A 21962-nucleotide genomic window follows, 5' to 3' on the forward strand; every position below is an offset into this window, starting at 1 on the left:
TATAGACGGATGATCCGCTGTGGCGACCCCTAATGGGAGCAACCGTAAGAAGAAGAAGAAGAAGAAGAAGAAGAAGAAGAAGAAGAAGAAGAAGAAGAAGAAAAAGAAGTCAATGTCATGATTTTACCTTTCTGCACAAGAACACTAGAGCTTTTTCCTCATTCATGCATTTGTTTTATCCTGACTCATTGATACTCTATTTTAGGCTTGGTGCATCTTTATTAAAGAATGAATGAATTCATTAATTAGAATTAAATTATAAATTATTTAATCAATTACAAACATACATTACCAAAAAATATTTATTGATTCAAACATCAGGAAACATAAGGTCCAATAATACTGCAGCAGTGTAAAACTGGGAGGGGCTGAGAACGAGCGGGGGCGTGGCCAAAGCCGGAAGTGCGGTAGTAGTGGCACACTCAGCTGTCAGACCTAAGGTTAGAAACATGTAACCGACCCAGAAAAAAACATTATAATATAAATATAAAGAGATCAAAAAAGTCTAATATAAAGCATATTTTATGTAAGTTATGGTCTGGTCGAGTAGCAGGATTCACACACTCACACACACACACGCGCATATACTGTGTCTCGCAGTTGTAGTTCACTGAAAGTGATGCGTTGTGTCGTCAAGCAACCGGAGCACGAACACTGAATGCTGTTTCACAGGGCTGTGGCCTCACTCACACCGACATATCAGCGAGATTTCAGCGCCGGATATTAGCCAACGTGGCCCGACAATTCACCGGCAACCCTTCTGAAAGGTCTCCGATGGCCGAAAACCCGTCAGAGCGGCTGTGACAGTGAGCAGAAGGGAATCTACCCCCCACATCACACACACACACACACACACACACACACACACGAGAAACGTCATCAGCATTTTCCTGTAGTTAAATGGTCGAGACCGAGGAGGTCACCAGCGAAAAAAAGGACACGGTAAGTCCATTTCCTATTTCTTTCTTTGACATCGCATTGAATTGCTTTACCTTTTATTATTATTAATGTTATTATTATTATTATTATTATTATTATTATCATCATCACTATGATCCAATTGGTGTAAGGTGGACCCTGGTTAGCGTTTAGCACGATATGCATATACGGTTCGGCTTAATACAACCTCTTCTGGCCCATAATAAAAAAAAAACGAAACATAAAAAAAAAAAAAAAAATCATGCATCCGATATTTTTTCTTGTCCAAACGATTAAGTTGGTGCATATGCACATTTTGCTGCCGAATGGGTTTCTGAAATGCATTGAGCGTTTCTTTCTGATGGTTACATCAGGAAGCGGATCAGATGCTTTCTACATGCAAGTGCTGCTTTTTTTTCCTTCTTCTTCAAACCAAAGGGTTTTGTGTTGGGTGGATGTGAGGTGACTAGTCAAATAGATTGCTTGATGGAATGAATGAATGAATGAATTTGATAGATTCTTTGATTGTATTTGGCATGGTTTAATTTTTTTTCCCTATTTCTCTCAAGCTATCCAAAGAAATAGTTTTAAATAAGGAGTCAACCTATACCGGATTAAGCTTCCTAAATGGGGGATTACAGTTTTGGAGTCCTGGTAAAAAACAACGCGTCAAACAAAGCTGTGTTCCCGGTCAGAATCCACCCGCACCTGCAACATCCGATCCACCAGCCTTCAAGTCCACCTGCTTTCATAAACAGTAATAGTCAGAGTGGTGGAAATGCAGGCTCTGCTTGGCTTTTCCCTTCTGTAACATCCCATGCTAACACACAAGATGAGATCCTGGAGTCTGACAAAGCCAAGGTCCAACAGCAGCAACACCAAGAAGACCTAGAAGGACAGGAAAAACGACCTCATACTCCTCAGAGCCACCAAGAAACGGTGAGCATCATGTCTGAGCTGGAAAATGCCATGCCTGAGGAAGGTCATCTGGACAAGGTGGCTGTGGAAAATGGCAATGGAAAAGAGGGCCTGCGAATTGAATCTCCTGTGTTATCAGGGTTTGACTACCAAGAACCAGCTGGCATTGGGACACTTGCGCAGTCCAGCAGCTCCTCTTTGCCCGGCTTCAGCAGCTGGTCCACCGCTATTCCCGCTAACCCTTCTGCCATGATGGAAGAGGTGGGTTTCTTTAGTCAAAATGCCACCACTGCTAATACTGCACCTCCATTGCTGTTTCAAAACTTCTCTCATCATTCAAGTCCTGGGTTTGGGGGCAGTTTTTCCCACCAGATCGGACCACTGTCCCAGCACCATCCTCCTCCTCCTCCTCCTCCTCCTCCTCCGCACTTCCAGCACCCCCACAATCAGCACCAGCAGAATCGCAGGTCCCCAGCCAGCCCACACCCTCCTCCCTTCAACCACCGCAACCCTGCGTTCAGCCAGCTGTCTCATTTGGGAAATAACTTAAACAAACCACCTTCACCATGGGGAAATTATCAGAGCCAATCCTCCACCCTTTCTTCCAGCTCATGGAGTCCGGGTGGAGGGTATGGAGGATGGGGAGGCTCTCAGGGCCGAGAATACAGACGAGGTCTGAATGGAGGCATGACTGCGATTAACTCCATTTCACCACTGAAGAAATCCTTCCCAAACAGCCAGGCGTCTTCACAGAAGTATTCCCGCAACAGCTCAAGCTTCAACACTAAGCCATGGATGGAGGACAGCTTAAACCGCAATGACAGCTTCTTTCCGTTTCAGGTAAGAGGCCTTGAGCATGTGTGCTACTTTTACTTTTTGTTTGTTTCTGGATCTGGGCTGTAAGTGAAGACGAGATTCACTTGATAACACTTGATTAATTTTCTCTAAGAAATAGACTAAAATACCACTGACACCATGTCCCATGATACATGAACGCACACTGTGTCAACGTGTGTTTATAGCCGTTTGCGATCTACGCTTGCTTTTCTGCAATCTCGCTATGACTAGTAGGCACTCCAGAGGCCTTGTTTGATGGATGTGGTAGATCACAGTCCAGATGTGCAATGTACTTCTTTAAGCAGAGTGTGTCGCTGATATAAAAAGACACGGATGACTGAGTCAGTGTCAGAGGATGGGCTGTATGATGTGGAGCGAGATGGAAATAGGAAGCTACATGGTGTCTGATGTTGGTAATGGCTCAGGACAGCATGATTATCTGTAATTCTGGCCTTCAGGAAGGGGAAAAACACCAGGCACTTCTCTTAAAGTCAGTCGTCTTCCTCCACCACCTGTTATGCTGTAATGACAGGGTGCTACATTGAAATTGTGACACATTTTTATTGAATACATGGAGTTCAATTATTTTGTTTCATGATACTATTACATTTTAAATTTCAATCTAGTATGCTGCCTCAGTTTTAAATTTAAAGTATATACACACCCACACATACACACACACACAAGTTGGTTAATATTTACTGTTGCCCTAACCCTTTTATGTTTATTTAGATGGTGTTCTCATTTGAACCCAGTGGTAACAGTGGGGACTTTGAAAACACACACTGTTGTTTCATATGCTTAGTCAGTCCTCCCCTCTGCACAGCTTCTAGCCTAATTCCAAGAACAGAGCTTGTATTGTGCCTGCAAGCTTTTTTTGCCCTCCTCTTTTAGACCAGGCCTGTTATACCAACAGACAGTTCACAACAATGAGGAACTGCATGGCATTGGTTGGTCTTGTGAAAATATACACCTTTTGCATCTTTTAGCTTTGTATCATCAATTATTAGGTATGATTGCTAAACCCCAGGTCGTGCGCACCCTCAGGTAATTAGAGGTGTAATCCAATACATCATTCTATACACTACATTATCATATGCCCTTCTAGCTATGGTTGATTCAAAAAATATGTTTAGCCTTCATAAAAATGAGTATAACTTGCTAAATAAAATAAGCATTACAATTCAATTTAAAGAAACAAAAACAAAAGATCTTAAAAATCATTAAAAAATTTATGTGCATCATTAAATAACGTAATATATTTGAAATATATGTTGCATGCTTGACTAAATATGTTTTTGGGAACCATATTTTCCTATAAAAAAAAAGATAAAAAAAAAAAATAGTGTTTCCATTAGTGCTATCTATAGTAGTGGTGCAATTAAACCAGGAAAAACTGCACAATATGTTCTTCCTGTGAGAGACATAGAGAATGTGGCACCTGAACGTTATGAAACATCATTATAGCTCCAACAAGCATTGTATATTGTGGTCAGATGTTTGTCAGATCTCTAGGTGTTTAGGAAATGTCAGTTTTAACACAAGGAACTGGAGGTCATTAATGCATTGGGACAGGTTTGGTGTGGTTCAGATGCTTTTAACCAAAGCCAATTTGAGTATTTTAGCCCAAAATATGGTTGTCTCATCTGGGAGGATTAGACTTTGCTGTAGATTAATCTTTTAACAAGACTATCCCTATCAGCACACAACTAGATGTGGGACAGTAAACGTTTAAGTGTTTGATTCCCTTCCCCCCATTCTTAGCATCTGGAGGTGATCCACATACATGGATAAGTACAGTACAAGCTATATTGGATGGCCCAAGATCCTTTACAAATGTCTGTAACCTTGTTACACATTACAGGAAGTGTCAGCAGTATGGTTCTCTCGAAGGAGGTTTTGTCTAATAACAGCAATTGGTCTGAAACAAGCAAACAAAAAAGAAATGCTGAAATAGAGATTTTCTTCAAAATGTATACCGTTCATTTTGAGCTCAGATATGTGTTTTGTAGGGTGTCGATATTTCTGGAGCTGATTTTGAGATAAAAGATTTGTCGAAGTCCACCACTAACCTTACTGACTAACTTCTGTCTTTTTGTAGTCTGCTTTCTGTGTTTAGCCGATTGGGCGTTTACTTCTTCATAGCAGCCTTATTGTGAGAAACGATAGCGATCTGTCATGCGTTGCTCTACATCATAGCCTTGTACAATCCATCACAAACCGAGAATTATTTCATTTTCATCACATTATTTCAGACTTGCTGAGACAATCTATCCGAATCGTTCTGTGGCTGACCTGTTTAAGTATTTAAAGATCTTCCATTGCATTGCAGCGCTTAGGGTAGATCAGGTTTATGGGTTACTGCAAGTCAGTGTTGGTGCACAGACAAATATGTGCATGTGCCTTACTGTATTTCTTAATGTCATTGCTGTTGAAAAAAATATTCACAGACCTACAAAACGAGACATTGAAAACCCTGCATTTGGGTCCAAAGGGCATTGTTGTTGTAGGTTATCCAGGTTCTGGGTTAATATCCTGAAATCCATCTGTACCCCTGTACTGATATTAATCAATGTTCATTTCATGCATGCAATATTTTTGTACTTACCTTTGGGTATAAAATAATGAACCTTGTGTTTGTGAGATGATCTCTACGATACTATTGAATGCAAACAGGTGTCAGCGGTGGATCCCAATCTCTTAGGATTACTAACAGCCCTTTCTGGGTTCTTAACAGGAGCGCAGTCGGTCCTTTGATGGCTTCAGCATGCACTCTCTGGAGAACTCACTGATTGACATTATGAGAGCTGAGCAGGATTCTTTGAAAGGTATGTAATATACTACCTTTTACTGTAATTCACTTTTCCCAATAATTGATGCATCTGAAACTAATACTGTGGATATTTTCTTAGAGGAAATACATCATCATCAATATTTGGTTGTCAATTTTTGAAAAATTATTAAGCACTGCTTATTATAAAAGCAGATATGAACCAACAATATACAATCAAAGACAACGAGGTTTCTATATGCCAATCAATCATTCTAACTATAAATATAGACATATTACTATTACTTTTGTTTTGTTTTTATATGTTTGATGTGGTACAAGTTCTGATTATATTTAGACGTCTTTCATAATATACCTGCAGAGGCCTTAACTCTATAATTGAGTAAAAAAGCAAAAGGAAATATGAAACTCCAATTTTCAACCAGTCAGGACAATGATGTTTCTTTGCATGCCTGTCAATCATTTTACCTGTAAATTTAGATATAATGCTATCCTTTATCTGGATATTTTTGTTGCACTCGTGCAAAGATGTATCTTTGAGGAACACTAGATTACGGCTCAGCATTTGTAGGTGATCATAGTGATCGCAAAATCCATTCACAACAATTTCTGTAAAGCAATAAGCTATAAGCTGCTTGTGGGTACTTTTTCTTTACATGAGAGCACACTTTTTAAAACTTGATTACAGTCTGTAGAGAATCTATGTGTTTACGCATATTGCATGTTATCCGATCCAAACGTTTGCGCACCCTGGAGTAAGGTTTAGAATGTTCTGTTCTTCAGTGTAACAACTTGTTCCATGTTTTCATCCCACTGCTCGTGTAAAAAGGTTTTATGTCATTTAAATGTAAGTAAAACATCATCCAGGTTTGATTATCAATCAAACCGCAATAAGGAGTTGTAACTGCTGCTGACCTGCTTTGAATTTCATGTTTACCTGAAAGTGAGGGGAGGGTAGAGGTCGATTGATCTGATTGGTCTGGCTGATTTTCTTTTGGCATTTTTTGAATTAATTGGTCGATTATTAGGCAGGTGCAACTGACACACCAAACCATGCATGTACATTCTGCACTTGTTGGAGAAAACATAACTCTCCCATACAGCAGGTAGCATTAGTGTGTATTTGACATCTAAACAGGGAAACTGGAAAAACTAGAACTGTGAATATATAATGCAAGTAATGTTTACACCTTCAACCTTTACTAACAGGTGCGTGTAGCATTTTTCAATCACGTCTACTAAGTTGCAAAGACAATCGTGTTCCGGGTTTTTCTCGTGTACTCATTCGCTAAGCTGATTAACCAGTCAAAGTTCTCTTTCTCGCTGATAAGCTCCGCCTCCGATTCGACATGCAGAATTGACGAAAAACAGCTGACGCGGTCCGACCAGAGCCAACGGTGTGGAACAAACTAAAGCCGACCAAAGCTCAAAAACCACCCAACATTTTCCAGACGGCCGAATGTTAACTTGGAGTGTCTCAGGGTTTAAGTTCTCATTATTCGTTCTTAATCAAACCTTATATATTACATTGGTTAAATATGATACTACTTTTGAAAAGAGAACGTAAATAACGTTTTGGAGCAGTATTGTTAGGGAGCCTTCAATCAGCTGTAGTTTAGGCTACAGGTAGGGATAGTGACCAAAACCTGATAACAAGTGCAGTGTTTGGAAAGGTTTGTTTTGTTCAACTAACGTTTAATTTAAGCAATTTTCTGAATCATGTCTTATTAATGAACTTTAAAAAAATTCATGGGATGAAGAGTAGAGAAAATAGAAAATCAGCCAAAAAAAAAAAAAAAAAAGCAGCATCATATATCGGCCATCGACTTAGAAAACCCATATCGGTCGACCTCTAGTGCAAGGTACCCAACATTCAGAAGGGATATATATAATATACAATCATACATACATTTATGCAAAAATTCTGCCGTACCTTTCACAGCTATTGCTAGCATCTGACTTAAATTACCTGACCGTGTTCCTAAAACTGATCGGCTGTCGGATGATTCCTAATTGTCTTTTAGTTTTCAGCATATACTGCTTTTTATGTAGTCATTTCATTCAATTGTCTGTGTGGTGTGCTTGTACAGAAACTAAGCTAAGGTAAATAAGGTAAGGCTTGTGACTATAGGGCCATAAACACGAAGCACTGTGTTTCCCACGGACCATTACTACTGACGCACCACCTGCTAAACTCAGGTAACACAGAAGACGCTGCAGAATGATAATTGGAGGAACGGAGAGAAAACTGCGAGGGGCGAGGAGAAGATTCAGGCCAAAGAAAAGGCCAGAAAGTTTCCAAAGTTTGGGATCATTTCAAATTAAAACATAAAGAAAACATCAAACAGTGCGGTTACCGTTTAAGTCATTTGAAATTGCATTTTAGATTTGTACTTATATACAGTTCGGTCAAAAAGTCCCTGGGCAGTGGTCGTGTAGACCGGGTAGTGGAGCACGTTTTTAAAGCTGCCGATAAATACACGGATTTAGTGCGTGGAAAATCTCAAGCAGCTTTCCGAAGACAAGAAAACCACATCGCGATACTGTGCGAGATTAACTACGTAAATATATGAGTAAAAATAAATAAATGTTTGATTAAACTAATATTTTTCTATATACTACTTTACATGGCCACAATTTTTTGAATGCCCTGTATTTGTATCTTGATGTAATATGGCAATTAAATGCACTAAATGGGTTTAGTTTTTCACCAATATTCTTTTATGCAATTTCAGCAATAAAAATTGCATTTTTCTGAAACGACTTGTTCATTTAAAAAAAAAAAAACGTTTTATTTTCTCCCTCTTATTTAGTATTGCTCTTTAAGTAGTTCTTATTCGATTACTTGATTAATTGGGATAATCGATAGCAGCATGCCCTATGTGAATACTAATCACATATGAGGATCATCCAGAAATATGAGCATTAGAATTATTCTGGCCTGCACTTTAAAATACCTGTATACTGCTGCAAGAATTAGCATTTCTACTTTACTGAAAAAAGGAATGAAAATGTGTGTGTAATACAGACAACTTAATGTACTGATTGATTCTGGACATAATATCTGCCACAGTGTTAATGTCACTCAATATAAAAGCAAATATTTACCTTGTACTGAATCCGGTTCAACTTTGAAACATGATAGGTGGCAGGATTACAACAATTCCCCTATGACAAGCTTTTCTGACAAGGGATTTAATCTGCTCTACAAGAATACTGCAGTACAGCATAGTCACAATATAAATGGGGAATTTTCTCACTTCATTGATATCATGATATGATAACGGTTGCACTTTCTAAGAAGGGTATCTGTGCAAGACCTTGAGGCAACAGCTGTGGCAGGTTGAGAGAGATGAAATTCTTATGCCTTCCAGCATTAAACCAGTCTACCGTCCACAGGACAATTCACAACTCGTTTCTTGTTAGTTTGTTCTGGTATATATTTTTTATATTCAAACCCAGTAAGTTTACATAATGCATAGGAAGCATTAAGCATGATTAGTTATTAGGATTTGCTCTTTAAAAAACATTGGACCTGCTAAATAGATTGCATAAAGACATGTCATTCTGATTATATAAATGTAATCGTTATGTAACAAAATTCAGATGTAGGCTAATCCAGCACAGGAAACAGAGCAGAAATCTAATTTTGATGACGCTACAACTCTGGGTAATGCTTCCATTAAATCAGAAACTGTGTCACTTATGTGACATTAAAGCAATAATGAGAATAAAGAAAGTAGAAAGATGGACATCATTACTTAAAAGCAAAATAATCCACAACATGAAGCTTATTGCATAGCTACATAGCAACATCATTATTCATTTGATTACATTTACTGAATATGAATTTGTTTATCACTAATGCACTGATATGGACTTAATTCTTTTACTACCTGTTTATATATTTGCACTAAGAAAATATTCCAACACAAATACACAGCAAATGCACCAGTCAACTGGCCTGTTTTTTTCGTAAATATTAAACCAAATACTGTATGTCTATTTGAATTGAGTTATTTGTGTAGCAGAAATTGTCACAAAGCAGCTTTATAGAAATGGGTGTAGAAAAAATGTGACAATGGTAAAGAGAAAACTTGAGAGGACTATGAAAGAAATCAGATTCTTCTATTTCTGGATGACATTGTATAGTTGGATTTTACGCTGATTAGCCATAACAATAAACCTACTCGCAGGTCAAGAGAATAACATTGATTAGCTAAGTACAGTGGTTCCTTTCAAGGGTTGGGGTTTTATTAGGAGCCAATTAAATAGTTAGTTTTTGAAGTAGAAGATTCAAAAGCAGGAAGAATTGCTAAGTATAAAGATTAGCAAATTTGACGAGGGCCAAAATTGTGATGAAAGCACTGCCACTAGCATTAGGCAGATTTTTATGGAAAAATAAATTGCCATTAATTAAAAGGGATTTAAGGAAAAATCTGTACTGCTGATTTTCTGCAACATAATCTGGAGAAAAAACAGGATTAGGACCAAATAGAGATTATAGAGATTCTAATGTTCAGAAGGGACAGATTACTAAATGCCTTGATTGATCGATAATTTTTTTTTTAATATATTACACAAATTGTATACACACATGATATTTAAAATCTGTGCTCGGCTTTGCTGTAGGTCGCTTTGGCTTTTCCCATCCACCTGAGGAAGGCTCTCTCTCTGGGAATGGTATGTCATGTCATACTTTATAAAGGTTCTCTTTACCGTGCCTTTTGCACACATGCACATATTATTAGACTTCACTGACTAATATCTATACTGAAATCTATTCTGTCCTACTTTGCATGCAGCAAGGAATTATGGACGACGACGAGGTAATTTCTGCATGGAGAATTTGTGTTTAGTTTGGCTTCAGATCTTTGACCATATGTGTGTTCGCAGGTTGAAATGTCTGTTACCCATTATACATTCCATTTTGTTTTGATCTTTTTGTCTTTTACCACTTAATAATTAATAACGGCTTGGGGATCTGTGTGCTAGGTCCCTCATCCCTGTTCCCCATGGAGGATGAGCGCAGTTTCGGGGATGATGAGAGGAATGAGCAGAGCCTTGGCGGTCTGGGTTCCCAACACTGCTTTCCTCATCAGAACGGCGAGCGTATCGAGCGCTACTCTCGCAAAGTGTTTGTCGGTGGACTACCTCCTGATATAGATGAAGGTAATCCGGTGGTATAACCAGCAATTTAAACTCATGCCTATTGTGCTCCAGCATCTGCACACAGGCATATTGCTACTTTTACAGTTCGTGATAATTTGATACGCATGGTATAATTCATGGCCTCTTTTATCCGCTTGCTTTTTTCTTATGCATGTTTTCAGCAAGGTTCCAAAACCTCTTCAACTACAGTTCATGGATGAGTTCCTGTTTTGTGTTTCTGCTGCACTGTAGTAATCATGATTGTTACCGTTACAGAACTTATGCAACTGTTCACAGAATGGTGCAAACTGTGCACAGCAACATTACAGCAGTAGACATGGAAGTGGTTGAAATTAAAGTTAATGTTTTACTTTGTTTTTGACTCATTACCAAAAGAAAGCTGTTCTGTTTGATATAAAAACTATAGTTTAAGAATTTCTTTTTTAATTGTGTGTAAGAGGTTTTTTCATTCCCAACTTGATTACAGTCCAGAGAAAAATACTTAAATTGGTGCAGGAAACTTGCTTAAGGTAGTTCCTCTGTCATTAAAATCCTTTCTAGTTACATAAGTTGACATTTCTCTAAAACCCTGAAAAAAATGTCATTTATATATATCCAATATACAAACAATAGTATTGTTTCATTGGTGTTAACTTCTTGTCGTAGATGAAATCACTGCTAGTTTCCGTCGGTTTGGACACTTGTTTGTGGATTGGCCTCACAAAGCAGAAAGCAAGTCCTATTTTCCACCCAAAGGTAAGTCTTATAATGCTCCATCTTGATGCATGTCTTAATCAAATCCTATCCAATTAAACAATTGTGCAAACGTGTCCTCCATCCCCAGGTTATGCATTTCTGCTGTTTCAAGAGGAGAGCTCAGTCCAGGCTCTAATAGATGCCTGCATGGAGGAGGAGGGAAAGCTCTACCTGTGTGTGTCAAGCCCCACCATCAAAGATAAGCCTGTAAGCCTGACCAGCAGCCTGCATATCCACTCCATCTCACGGCGTATTTTTAACTTTCTACACGGTTCATGAAAAGAAGCAGTTGCCACTTTGCAACACTGCCCTCAAAGTAGGTGCAGTTAAATTTAAACCTACAGAGCAACTCTGGACATTTCACACACACGGTGCTCCATTTGCACAGCATGTGGGTCAGTGGAGCCGTGCTGCAGTGCATTATGTTACCTTTTGCAGGCCACGTTTCAGTATGCTGGAGATTTTCCGCTTCAGACGTTATGGTCTATTGCTTCAAAATGTTAAATTATTAACAGCATTATGAGGGTATCAAAAGTACCTTATAAATAGGGATAATTTTTTCAGATCAGTTATGAGAAGAATTAAAGGATTTCAGGGAATACACTAACTCCTTATTAGTATTAAATATTCAGGGCATCGAAGGACATGCTCTTTAGCACTTGTCTCTGTTTATTTTGTGGCCATAAAAGCATATACTTGTCCATTTATGTACATATGATACTAACTCGTGCTTTATAATGTTAGTGAAATGCATTAGCTAACCACATTAGCTACTTTGGATTAGGTATCGGTGTATTCCCTTTTTTATATATATATATATAAATATATTTAGCTAAAGCATCTATATTTCTGTGTATTAGGTACAAATCCGTCCATGGAATCTAAATGACAGTGATTTTGTGATGGATGGCTCTCAGCCTCTGGACCCCAGAAAAACCATCTTTGTAGGAGGAGTGCCACGACCTCTTCGAGCAGGTATGGTGCTGGCCATTTAAACACTTTTTTGTTTGTTTGTTTTTATTCCTTTTAGTTACACATTAAATGGCAAAAATGTGTGGACATCTAACCATATGTGGTCCTTCCTCACACTATTGCTACAAAACAATTCAAGCACACATTTGTCTAGATCTTTTATAGACTGGCAGTGCAATTTCATTTCTCTGAAATTAATAAGGGGCCTAAACATGTTCCTGCATGACACAATGTGAGGCTCTTGAGAACATGGTTTAAAAAGTTTTGAGTCGAAGAGCCTTGAGCTCAATCCCACTGAACACCTTTAAGTTGAAATAGAACACTGACTGCCTCACCCCTCCCCCAGGCCTTACTTAAGATAACTGCCTGAACTCACTAATGCTTTTGTGGCTAAATGATCACAAATCCTAACAGCAGCACTCTAAAATCTAGTGGAAAGCCTTCAGAGAAGAATGGCGGTTACAATAACCATAAAGGAGGACTAAATCTGGAATGAGGGTATCAAAAAGCACATTAAATTACGGTGTGGAATATTAATTTGGTGTAAATAAGGGATTAGTGAGCTGATGTTTGTATCCACGCACCTGCTGCTGATTGATGAAGTTGCTTGGTGCACTTTTCATGCTACATTTTGCCATATGACAGGATCATAAATCATTTGTACATTAAAATACGGGCCTTTTTTATGCAATTTTGACGTTCGTGTGCTTGGTAAATAGGCCATATGGTGTATGTTTACAATAAACTCAGGCAAACAGATGAATAATTATCACCATGATTAAAGGAATATGCCTTAAAGGAATATTTCGGATGAAAATGGCTGCTGTGGAAAAAGTATGGTCCTGTTTGTGTAATGGCAGAACAACCAGATGGCAATTATACAAGTATTGCAACCTTATTGGCTTTTTTATCATTTGGAGCTAATGAGGCTTTTCAGACAAATTTTCTAATGTATTAGGTAGAAAGTTATTATATTACACATTTCAACTAGGAGCCTTGGTGTCTCTCATTATGATTCTCATTATTGCATTATCTCAAGAAGAAAGACTGGCTGAATGTTGAATATCTTTGCAACTAGCAGATTTTAGAATCCAAACTTGGTCGAGGTTACAGTATTGTCAAATGTGCAAAATATGTTTTTCAACTTCCTTTCTGTTTTTCATAACGAGATGTTTCATATTTTGAGTTTTGGGTCTATTTACTAGCTGCCTATGATATTTGCCATCGGTCCATCTGTGAGTACAAAGTATATTTTAAAAGGTATTTTAGACATGCATCTGAGTAACAATAAAAACTTGTGGGAATTGGCCATGTAACACATCCATGCATGTAATAATAATTCGTAGTAATCAGTCTCTGTGCCTGAATCTTGTCATTTTAGCTTGATATTTGTTTACTCGTAGTGCAGCACAAGTTAACTTACTATCAGGGTTGTATAATATAGGGTTACGCTGCTCCAGTCTCGGGTCAGAGTTTTAACATCACTACATGTTCCTGGTTTTTAAAAGTACTTCTGATGTCCAGATGATCACTACTGGGTGGGATTTGAGGAACTAGTAAAAAAAAATGACATAATGGATTTAGAGTATGATATGAGCCATGGTGATTTAACGCAAGTCAGTACACAGCTTCAGTCTATAGGCCAAGTTTAACAGCAAATTTTGCTAATACTCGTCTTATTATAAATTAAGGAATCCCAAATTTGTGATTACAAGAATAAGATTCATCTCGCACAGTTTTTTTTTTATTTTTTTATTTTTTTTTATCATCAATACTAATAATAGTGTAAGACATAAGAGGATCTATACTGCAGTGCTGCAGACACTGGGTATAATGTGTGTCTTCTGCTACAGAAATGTTTCAAATGTGCTGACACTACTTTTGTGTGTGTGTGTGTGTGTGTGTGTGTGTGTGTGTGTGTGTGTTCTCTGTGGTGTATGGCAGTGGAGCTTGCAATGATCATGGACAGGCTTTATGGAGGGGTGTGTTATGCTGGCATTGACACCGACCCTGAGCTGAAATATCCTAAGGGAGCCGGACGCGTGGCCTTCTCCAACCAGCAGAGCTACATCGCTGCTATCAGCGCTCGATTTGTGCAGCTGCAGCACGGAGAAATTGATAAACGGGTTGGTATGGGGGTGGGTTGGTGGGGAAGAGGGATGTAGCTAAGAAACAAACGACAAGATCAGAGATTCCAGCTCAGTATTTTATAGATCATGGCCCACACAACCAATCACAAAGCTTCATAGCCCACACAGCAGACTGCAAAGATGCAATTACAGTCCAGCACTATAATCAACACTGATAATCGGAGAAAACTGGACTACACCAGCTACAGTGTGGCCTTAAAGTGGTTTTACACTGATTAAAGAAGCTGCCTAGTGAAGTCTTCACAAAATGGGTCTTAAAATTGTAATAATAATAATAATAATAGTAAGAAGAATTGTTATACAGTGAGGAAAATAAGTATTTGAACACCATGCTATTTTGCAAATTCTCCCACTTAGAAATCATGGAGAGGTCTAAAATTGTCATCGTAGGTGCATGTCCACTGTGAGAGACATAATCTAAAAAAAAAAATCCAGAAATCACAATATATGATTTTTAAACTATTTATTTGTATGATACAGCTGCAAATAAGTATTTAAACACCTGTCTATCAGCTAGAATTCTGACCCTCGAAGACCTGTTAGTCTGCCTTTAAAATGTCCACCTCCACTACATTTATTATCCTAAATTAGATGCACCTGTTTGAGGTCGTTAGCTGCATAAAGACACCTGTCCACCCCATACAATCAGTAAGAATCCAACTACTAACATGGCCAAGACCAAAGAGCTGTCCAAAGACACTAGAGACAAAATTGTACACCTCCACAAGGCTGGAAAGGGCTACGGGGAAATTGCCAAGCAGCTTGGTGAAAAAAGGTCCACTGTTGGAGCAATCATTAGAAAATGGAAGAAGCTAAACATGACTGTCAATCTCCCTCAGACTGGGGCTCCATGCAAGATCTCACCTCGTGGGGTCTCAATGATCCTAAGGAAGGTGAGAAATCAGCCAAGAACTACACGGGAGGAGCTGGTCAATGACCTGAAAAGGGCTGGGACCACCGTTTCCAAAGTAAATGTTGGTAACACACTAAGACGTCATGGTTTGAAATCATGCATGGCACGGAAGGTTCCCCTGCTTAAACCAGCACATGTCCAGGCACGTCTTAAGTTTGCCAATGACCATTTGGATGATCCAGAGGAGTCATGGGAGAAAGTCATGTGGTCAGATGAGACCAAAATATAACTTTTGGGTCATAATTCCATTAAACGTGTTTGGAGGAAGAAGAATGATGAGTACCATCCCAAGAACACCATCCCTACTGTAAAGCATGGGGGTGGTAGCATCATGCTTCTGGGGTGTTTTCTGCACATGGGACAGGGCGACTGCACTGTATTAAGAAAAGGATGATCAGGGCCATGTACTGCGAGATTTTTGGGACCAAACCTCCTTCCCTCAGTTAGAGCATTGAAGATGGGTCGAAGCTGGGTCTTCCAACATGACAATGACCCGAAGCACACAGCCAGGATAACCAAGGAGTGGCTCTGTAAGAAGCATATCAAGGTTCTGGCGTGGCCTAGCCAGTCTCCAGACCTAAACCCAATAGAAAATCTTTGGAGGGAGCTTAAACTCAGTGTTTCCCAGCGACAGGCCAGAAACCTGACTGATCTAGAGAAGATCTGTGTGGAGGAGTGGGCCAAAATCACTCCTGCAGTGTGTGCAAACCTGGTGAAAAACTACAGGAAACGTTTGACCTCTGTAATTGCAAACAAAGGCTACTGTACCAAATATTAACATTGACTTTCTCAGGTGTTCAAATACTTATTTGCAGCTGTATCATACAAATAAATAGTTAAAAAATCATACATTGTGATTTCTGGATTTTTTTTTTTTTTTGATTATGTCTCTCACAGTGGACATGCACCTACGATGACAATTTCAGACCCCTCCATGATTTCTAAGTGGGAGAACTTGCAAAATAGCAGGGTGTTCAAATACTTATTTTCCTCACTGTATATTTTGTTTAGATAGGTAATAGTTATAGTGCATTTAATGAAAGTAATATTATTTTCTTATTATAATAATCATCAATGTTGCTAGACCATGGCTAAGGAGGTATTAATATAAGAATGCATCTGTAGTGTCTCTCATCAGAATGATCAATAACTGCTTTTTTATCTTTTGAATAAAAGCAGCATAATTACACCCAAACTAGTCCAATGTTAACTCTAAACGTTTTTGTAGATTATTCTTTTTTTTTAAGAATTCTTCAATAATTTTCATCTTTTCTTCTGATAGTATTTTTTGGGTACTTTTGCAGGAGACACCAATGAACATTGCTCATAACCAAAACCAGATAATTTTAAATGATGATTCATCAACGTCTTCCATTCCTATTCTTCGCTAATGATCCTTCTTGCTCTCCAGGTGGAAGTGAAGCCATATGTCCTAGATGACCAGCTGTGTGATGAGTGCCAGGGCACACGCTGTGGGGGCAAGTTTGCACCCTTCTTCTGTGCCAATGTCACCTGTCTGCAGTACTACTGTGAATACTGCTGGGCAGCCATACATTCGCGTGCGGGGCGAGAGTTCCATAAGCCCCTGGTGAAGGAGGGAGGAGACCGGCCTCGCCATATCTCCTTCCGCTGGAACTGACCCAGCACACGGGATGACTGACCTAGCATACATGCACTTTTGCTTTTTTTGTTACATTCTTTTTATTTAGATTTCTTTTTTAAAGGCTAAAAATTTAATTTATTCTAAGTTTTAAATTTTTGGAAAAATGAAGAAAAAAAAAAGAAGTGTGATCTGAGTTTTTTTTTTGTTGCTTTTGTAGTTTATTTTTTTTATTTTTTGCCGGACCGCCAAATAGGTCGGCCAAGAATAGTAAATATCCCTAACTGACTGAATGACTGACTTATTGATTCCTTATTGTTGAATCATGCATGCAAAAGATCTCAAAGGTTTCTTAGGCAGTATAGGTGCCGATTTTTGTTTTGGACTGTCAGTATGAACAATTATTATTTATTTATTAACTGAGGCTGCAATATTCACATACAAAAAAGTAAAAAAAACAAAAACAAAAAAAAACAGTGACCACTGCATGCAGCAATAAATGGCTGCCATACATTGGTACTCTTACAGACAGATACTTATACAGACACTTAAACTGATAAATCACATCCAAAAATTGTTTGTTATTTGACCAGTAGCCAACAGGGCTAAAGAATATATATAGCTGTTAGGCACACAAGCTAATAACTAGATTGAAGCTTAGATCGCCCACATCACATTTGATCGTATTTGATCCTCTTAACACTGTATAGCAATGGTGATACACAGCATAATACGTTTGTTACCAACATATCTAATAAAAGCTGTATCGTTAAAAAGAAAAAAACACTAGAAACCTGGAACAGGCCAAACAAAATGCTATACCCCATGAATTTAGAATGTATATTCCTTTAAATCTGTGATCTACATTTTACGACGCATGCATTTTCGATAAGATATTTACCCAAACTGTTTCTGTCTCACTGACATTTAACATGGAGAAAAAGAGGGTTCACCTGGAATTTGCATAGACAAGTTGCCCAGGAAGTCATTTAACACCCTGTTGGCTGTGTTTGCGGTCCGGCTAACCTAGATTAATGGAGTTTATTTAACGAACGTATTAATTTGGTGTGCATGAAAACTTGAATGCATTAGACTTCTTTATATAGGTGTTTAGAGTGACTTGACTCTAAATTGCTGTTTTACTTTTATCATACTACTGTTGAGAACTTGCCTTTTTTTTATTGTGATGGGTCGCATTTAGGATGCGGACAGGACTACTGTTTTAGACGGTAGCCAGCATGGTAGAGAAAAGAGGCAGGAACATTAAAGGTGCACATTTCACTGTAATTAAAAAAATATATAATTTAACCATGGTGTTGACTAGTTTTGCGACCGCAAGCTCACATAGTTGCACAAATAAACACATGTAGTAACTATTATAGCAAGAAACACTCAGACCTTACTAGCAAGAGACCAAACCTACTGTAAAACTAACAAGATGCAGGTTTTTAAAAGGCTGTTCGAGCATCACTGGCACGTTTAGGTGGAACTGCGTTGGTCACTGAGGCAGACGTACTGCTAACGGTCTACGTAAATATGCATAAAATTAATTTCACTCACTGCTGGCACTTGCGATCACTTTAACATGATCATCTTGGATTCTAATCACATGATGTGCTCAGTTTATATCTGAAGATCTCAAGGAGTAAGCACACTATTGTGTTGCCTGTTCCGCAGGTCAGACTGACCAAAGATAAGCCTTAGAGATACTTAATGTCTTGACCTCCCTGAAATTACTGTTGTGCAAAGCAAGTAGGGCGGACTGGTGTACATGTCATTTTATTCATTAAAAAAAAAACACATCTAATACGATTTCTTAAGAATAATAATGCTTGTGATGGTAACAGCGGTAACATTGCTCACTTGTCAGGGAATTTGTGCAAATATTGTAGTGCTAATGAGAATTACCATGTGGTGTATTGGTAGTGCTTTATTGCATGTTTTTTCCCCCCCCCAAGAGTTTTTGCCGTTCTAATTGAACAGTGTAGTAGCTTAACGCGTTTTTGAAGAATTTTCTGTCACGGAGAAAGAGATGTTGTTTTATACATGGTATGCAAATTTTTGTACTGTGTTTTCTAGATGGTTATTTTTCTCATTAACATAAACATGTGCACTACTTTTTCTATATATTGTTTTTTTTTTTTTTTTTTTTTTTTTTTTTTTTTTTTTTTCCAAGTCATTTAGGCACTTTTTTCCACAAAAAAAAAAATGTCTTTTTGCAATACCTCATTTTTTTTTTTCTTTTGTTTTTCAATTGTTGGGTATAGATTTTGTACCTTTTGTTATGAAGACGCCCGGAAATAAGGCACGAATTAAGAAAAATATATATAATTAAGTTTTTAATAAATATCGCAGGAGTGAATATTGACTATTTCAAAAAGGAGGAAATCTTGAAATGAGTGACAACTTTTAGAAATTAATAAAACACCACCTGCTATTGATAAGGAAACTGATATTACGTTCCACGTTAGTGATTGTGGAAATAAAATAAAATTATGAGCAGTGTAAATAAGATTTAAGGTAGACTGTACTTTGTACCACAATTAGGAATGTTCCATAGTAAATGATCAACGCTTATCACTATAGAAGTATATTAATAAGTGTACTTGTACACTACCCATCGAAAGTGTGGACGCACATCAGTACTGTTGTATATTTTACAACGATTTATATTTAGAACTTATTATTCGCACAGTATAATAGGACATATGGACTTATGCAGTGACAAATATTTTATATTATAAATTCCTACACATGAATCCTGATACTGAACACTAATACTGGGTGTCTTATCAACTATCTTTATGAGCTTTCTCAAGTTTCTAAAACAAAATTTGTATTTAGATTTTGAAATCTATTTCAATCACTAACTTCAGAAAGAAATTAGCAAAATGTCTTCGATAGAAATCTAAGCTATTTGTTATAGGTCCCCTGCTCTGTCCAAACTTTTGACTGGTAGTGTATATACATTATAATAAGTATAAACCCGAATGCAAGAAAGGCTAAGATACGTATATTCATATGCATGAGCTAAATTTAAGCAAATATGGTATGATATGGCTTCATTAAACCTACAATAATGTTTTATGTCAATTTTTTCAACAATTAAATCTTTCTAAAGATTCCAAACTATAATATCTCACACAACGTACTCTAAGATTCAGAAACCCAGACCTCAAAAAGATTTTTATTTTTTTTCTCCTCATAAAGCCCACAGTGATTCGGGCCTCTGAGACTTGAATGTGATACATCTTGCAAAATAACCTCAAATTATGTGCAATATGGTTGTCTCTCCAAAACCAATCTCTGCAGTGTATTTCTGGAGTTGCTCACAGACCCGCCTCGTTTCATTATAACCTTTTCTTCATCCTCTGATTTGTACTAAAATGCCACTAATATGTGTAAAAAAAACAAAAAAAACAAACAAACAAAAAGGTTATTTTTTACTTTTTGTGTATTCACATATTTTCCTACTTAATTTTATGCTACTGTGATTAAAATAATTGTAAATATTCAGTGAAGAACGTACGAAGCGTTATATTTTCAATTGGAATGTTGAACTTTTGTCATTTCAGACGTAACTAGCGATTGGTAAAATGGTACGCTTGTTAGAATTTCAACTTTTAATAATCACGATCTTGTGCATCATGTCGACAGAAAAATAAGAAAAGTATCGGAATATTCTTGGTGTAACTGCTAATTTAAATTGACATAGTTTATAACTATCAGAAGGTTGTATTTATCAATAGATTTTTATAAGAGGTCTAATTTTTTGCTATGCCATTTATAAGTTTAGATTTTCTTTTTTTTTTTATATATTTTACCACCGTATGGAATTGTGGGAAAGAAAAATTATTGTTTTATAGTCGGGTTAGTCAGTGTGCTGTTGTAGATGAGTCCAACGTCTTAATTATTTGCAGCCAGCTATTTATAACAGTATGCCTAATTTTTAAGTATTTGTATTGTGAAATGTTGAATGAATAAACTTAATAGCAAGAAATGATTTAGTGGTCTTTTCTGATGGAAAAAAAGCAGAATTACTAAACAAAATAGCATGTAATATTGATGATAATGATGATGGTGTGTGTGTGTGTGTGTGTGTGTGTGTGTGTGTGTGTGTGTGTGTGTGTGTGTGTGTGTGTGTGTGTGTGTGTGTGTGTGTGTGTGTGTGTGTGTGTGTGTGTGTGAATGTAACCTAAATCCCAGGTAGGCAGGTAGCTTGTGGTTTTCTGGCACGAGGTCAGATTTATTTTTAGATTTTGTCTTAAAGGGTGTGCTGCAGCAGCAGTGGAGCAGTATAGGCATAAATACAGTAACTGTCTAAAGCTTTTTTTAAACACACACACACATACAGAATGCATGTCTTGAGAAATGAAATTTGTTCAGAAGCAAACGAAAATTCATATTGTCTTTTAGGCAGTTTCGATAATAGTGCTGCCCTGGTATGGTTTTATATATTGTCCACACTTGTTTTTAGTCTGTTTTCCTATCTTCAATGAAATGTAGGGAAAAAAAACTAACTGCAATGAGTCATGAGCACTGAGCACCTGACACATGACCTTCAACCATTTTTAGCACTGTTTTTGTATTTGTTGACAAGCATGCTTTACAGTGCATACAGTAAAACTCATACTATTCACATTAGACAAACAATGAAATACATATGAAATAAAATCCCATAATGGCAGAAGATTAATGCAATATATTGGTAAATCTTTTAAATTGAAGCTAAAAGACCTACAATCACATTTAAATCCATTTTAATGCTATACAAGTACACAATTAAGAAATAAAAAAAATAAATAAAAATCCTGTCCAAATATATATGGACTTGACTGTATGTGCTTGTTTAATATCACATTTCAGATTTTCTGACCATTTCATGTTATAGTAACCTTCACTCATCCGTCTTCAGTTCTTCCACTCCAACCATAACATACAATGTTTTATGGACCT

The 21962-nt window shown here is 37.5% G+C and overlaps 1 protein-coding gene and 1 long non-coding RNA gene across 3 annotated transcripts in view; one reads left to right on the top strand and one right to left on the bottom strand.

Moving 5' to 3' along the window:
- LOC310729211 overlaps positions 1-21962 on the bottom strand; it is a 145173-nt gene that overhangs the window by 77808 nt on the left and 45403 nt on the right. The window lies entirely within an intron of this gene.
- Positions 227-21006, top strand: cpeb4a (cytoplasmic polyadenylation element binding protein 4a). Of its 2 annotated transcripts, XM_083547023.1 has the most exons (11): positions 233-942; positions 1488-2676; positions 5411-5501; positions 10097-10147; positions 10270-10293; positions 10460-10636; positions 11282-11371; positions 11460-11578; positions 12232-12346; positions 14288-14469; positions 16818-21006. In XM_083547023.1, the coding sequence occupies exons 2-11, from the start codon at positions 1546-1548 to the stop codon at positions 17043-17045; spliced, it is 2208 nt and encodes a 735-aa protein (XP_083403149.1). In that variant the 5' UTR covers positions 233-942; positions 1488-1545; the 3' UTR covers positions 17046-21006. The 2 variants fall into 2 exon arrangements, with proteins under 2 accessions (XP_083403150.1, XP_083403149.1); XM_083547024.1 differs by lacking the exon at positions 10270-10293 and having other exon boundaries at positions 227-942.

The sequence above is a fragment of the Silurus aristotelis genome (genome assembly GCF_946808225.1).
Source record: "Silurus aristotelis genome assembly, chromosome: 7".
Taxonomy (NCBI): Eukaryota; Metazoa; Chordata; class Actinopteri; order Siluriformes; family Siluridae; genus Silurus; species Silurus aristotelis.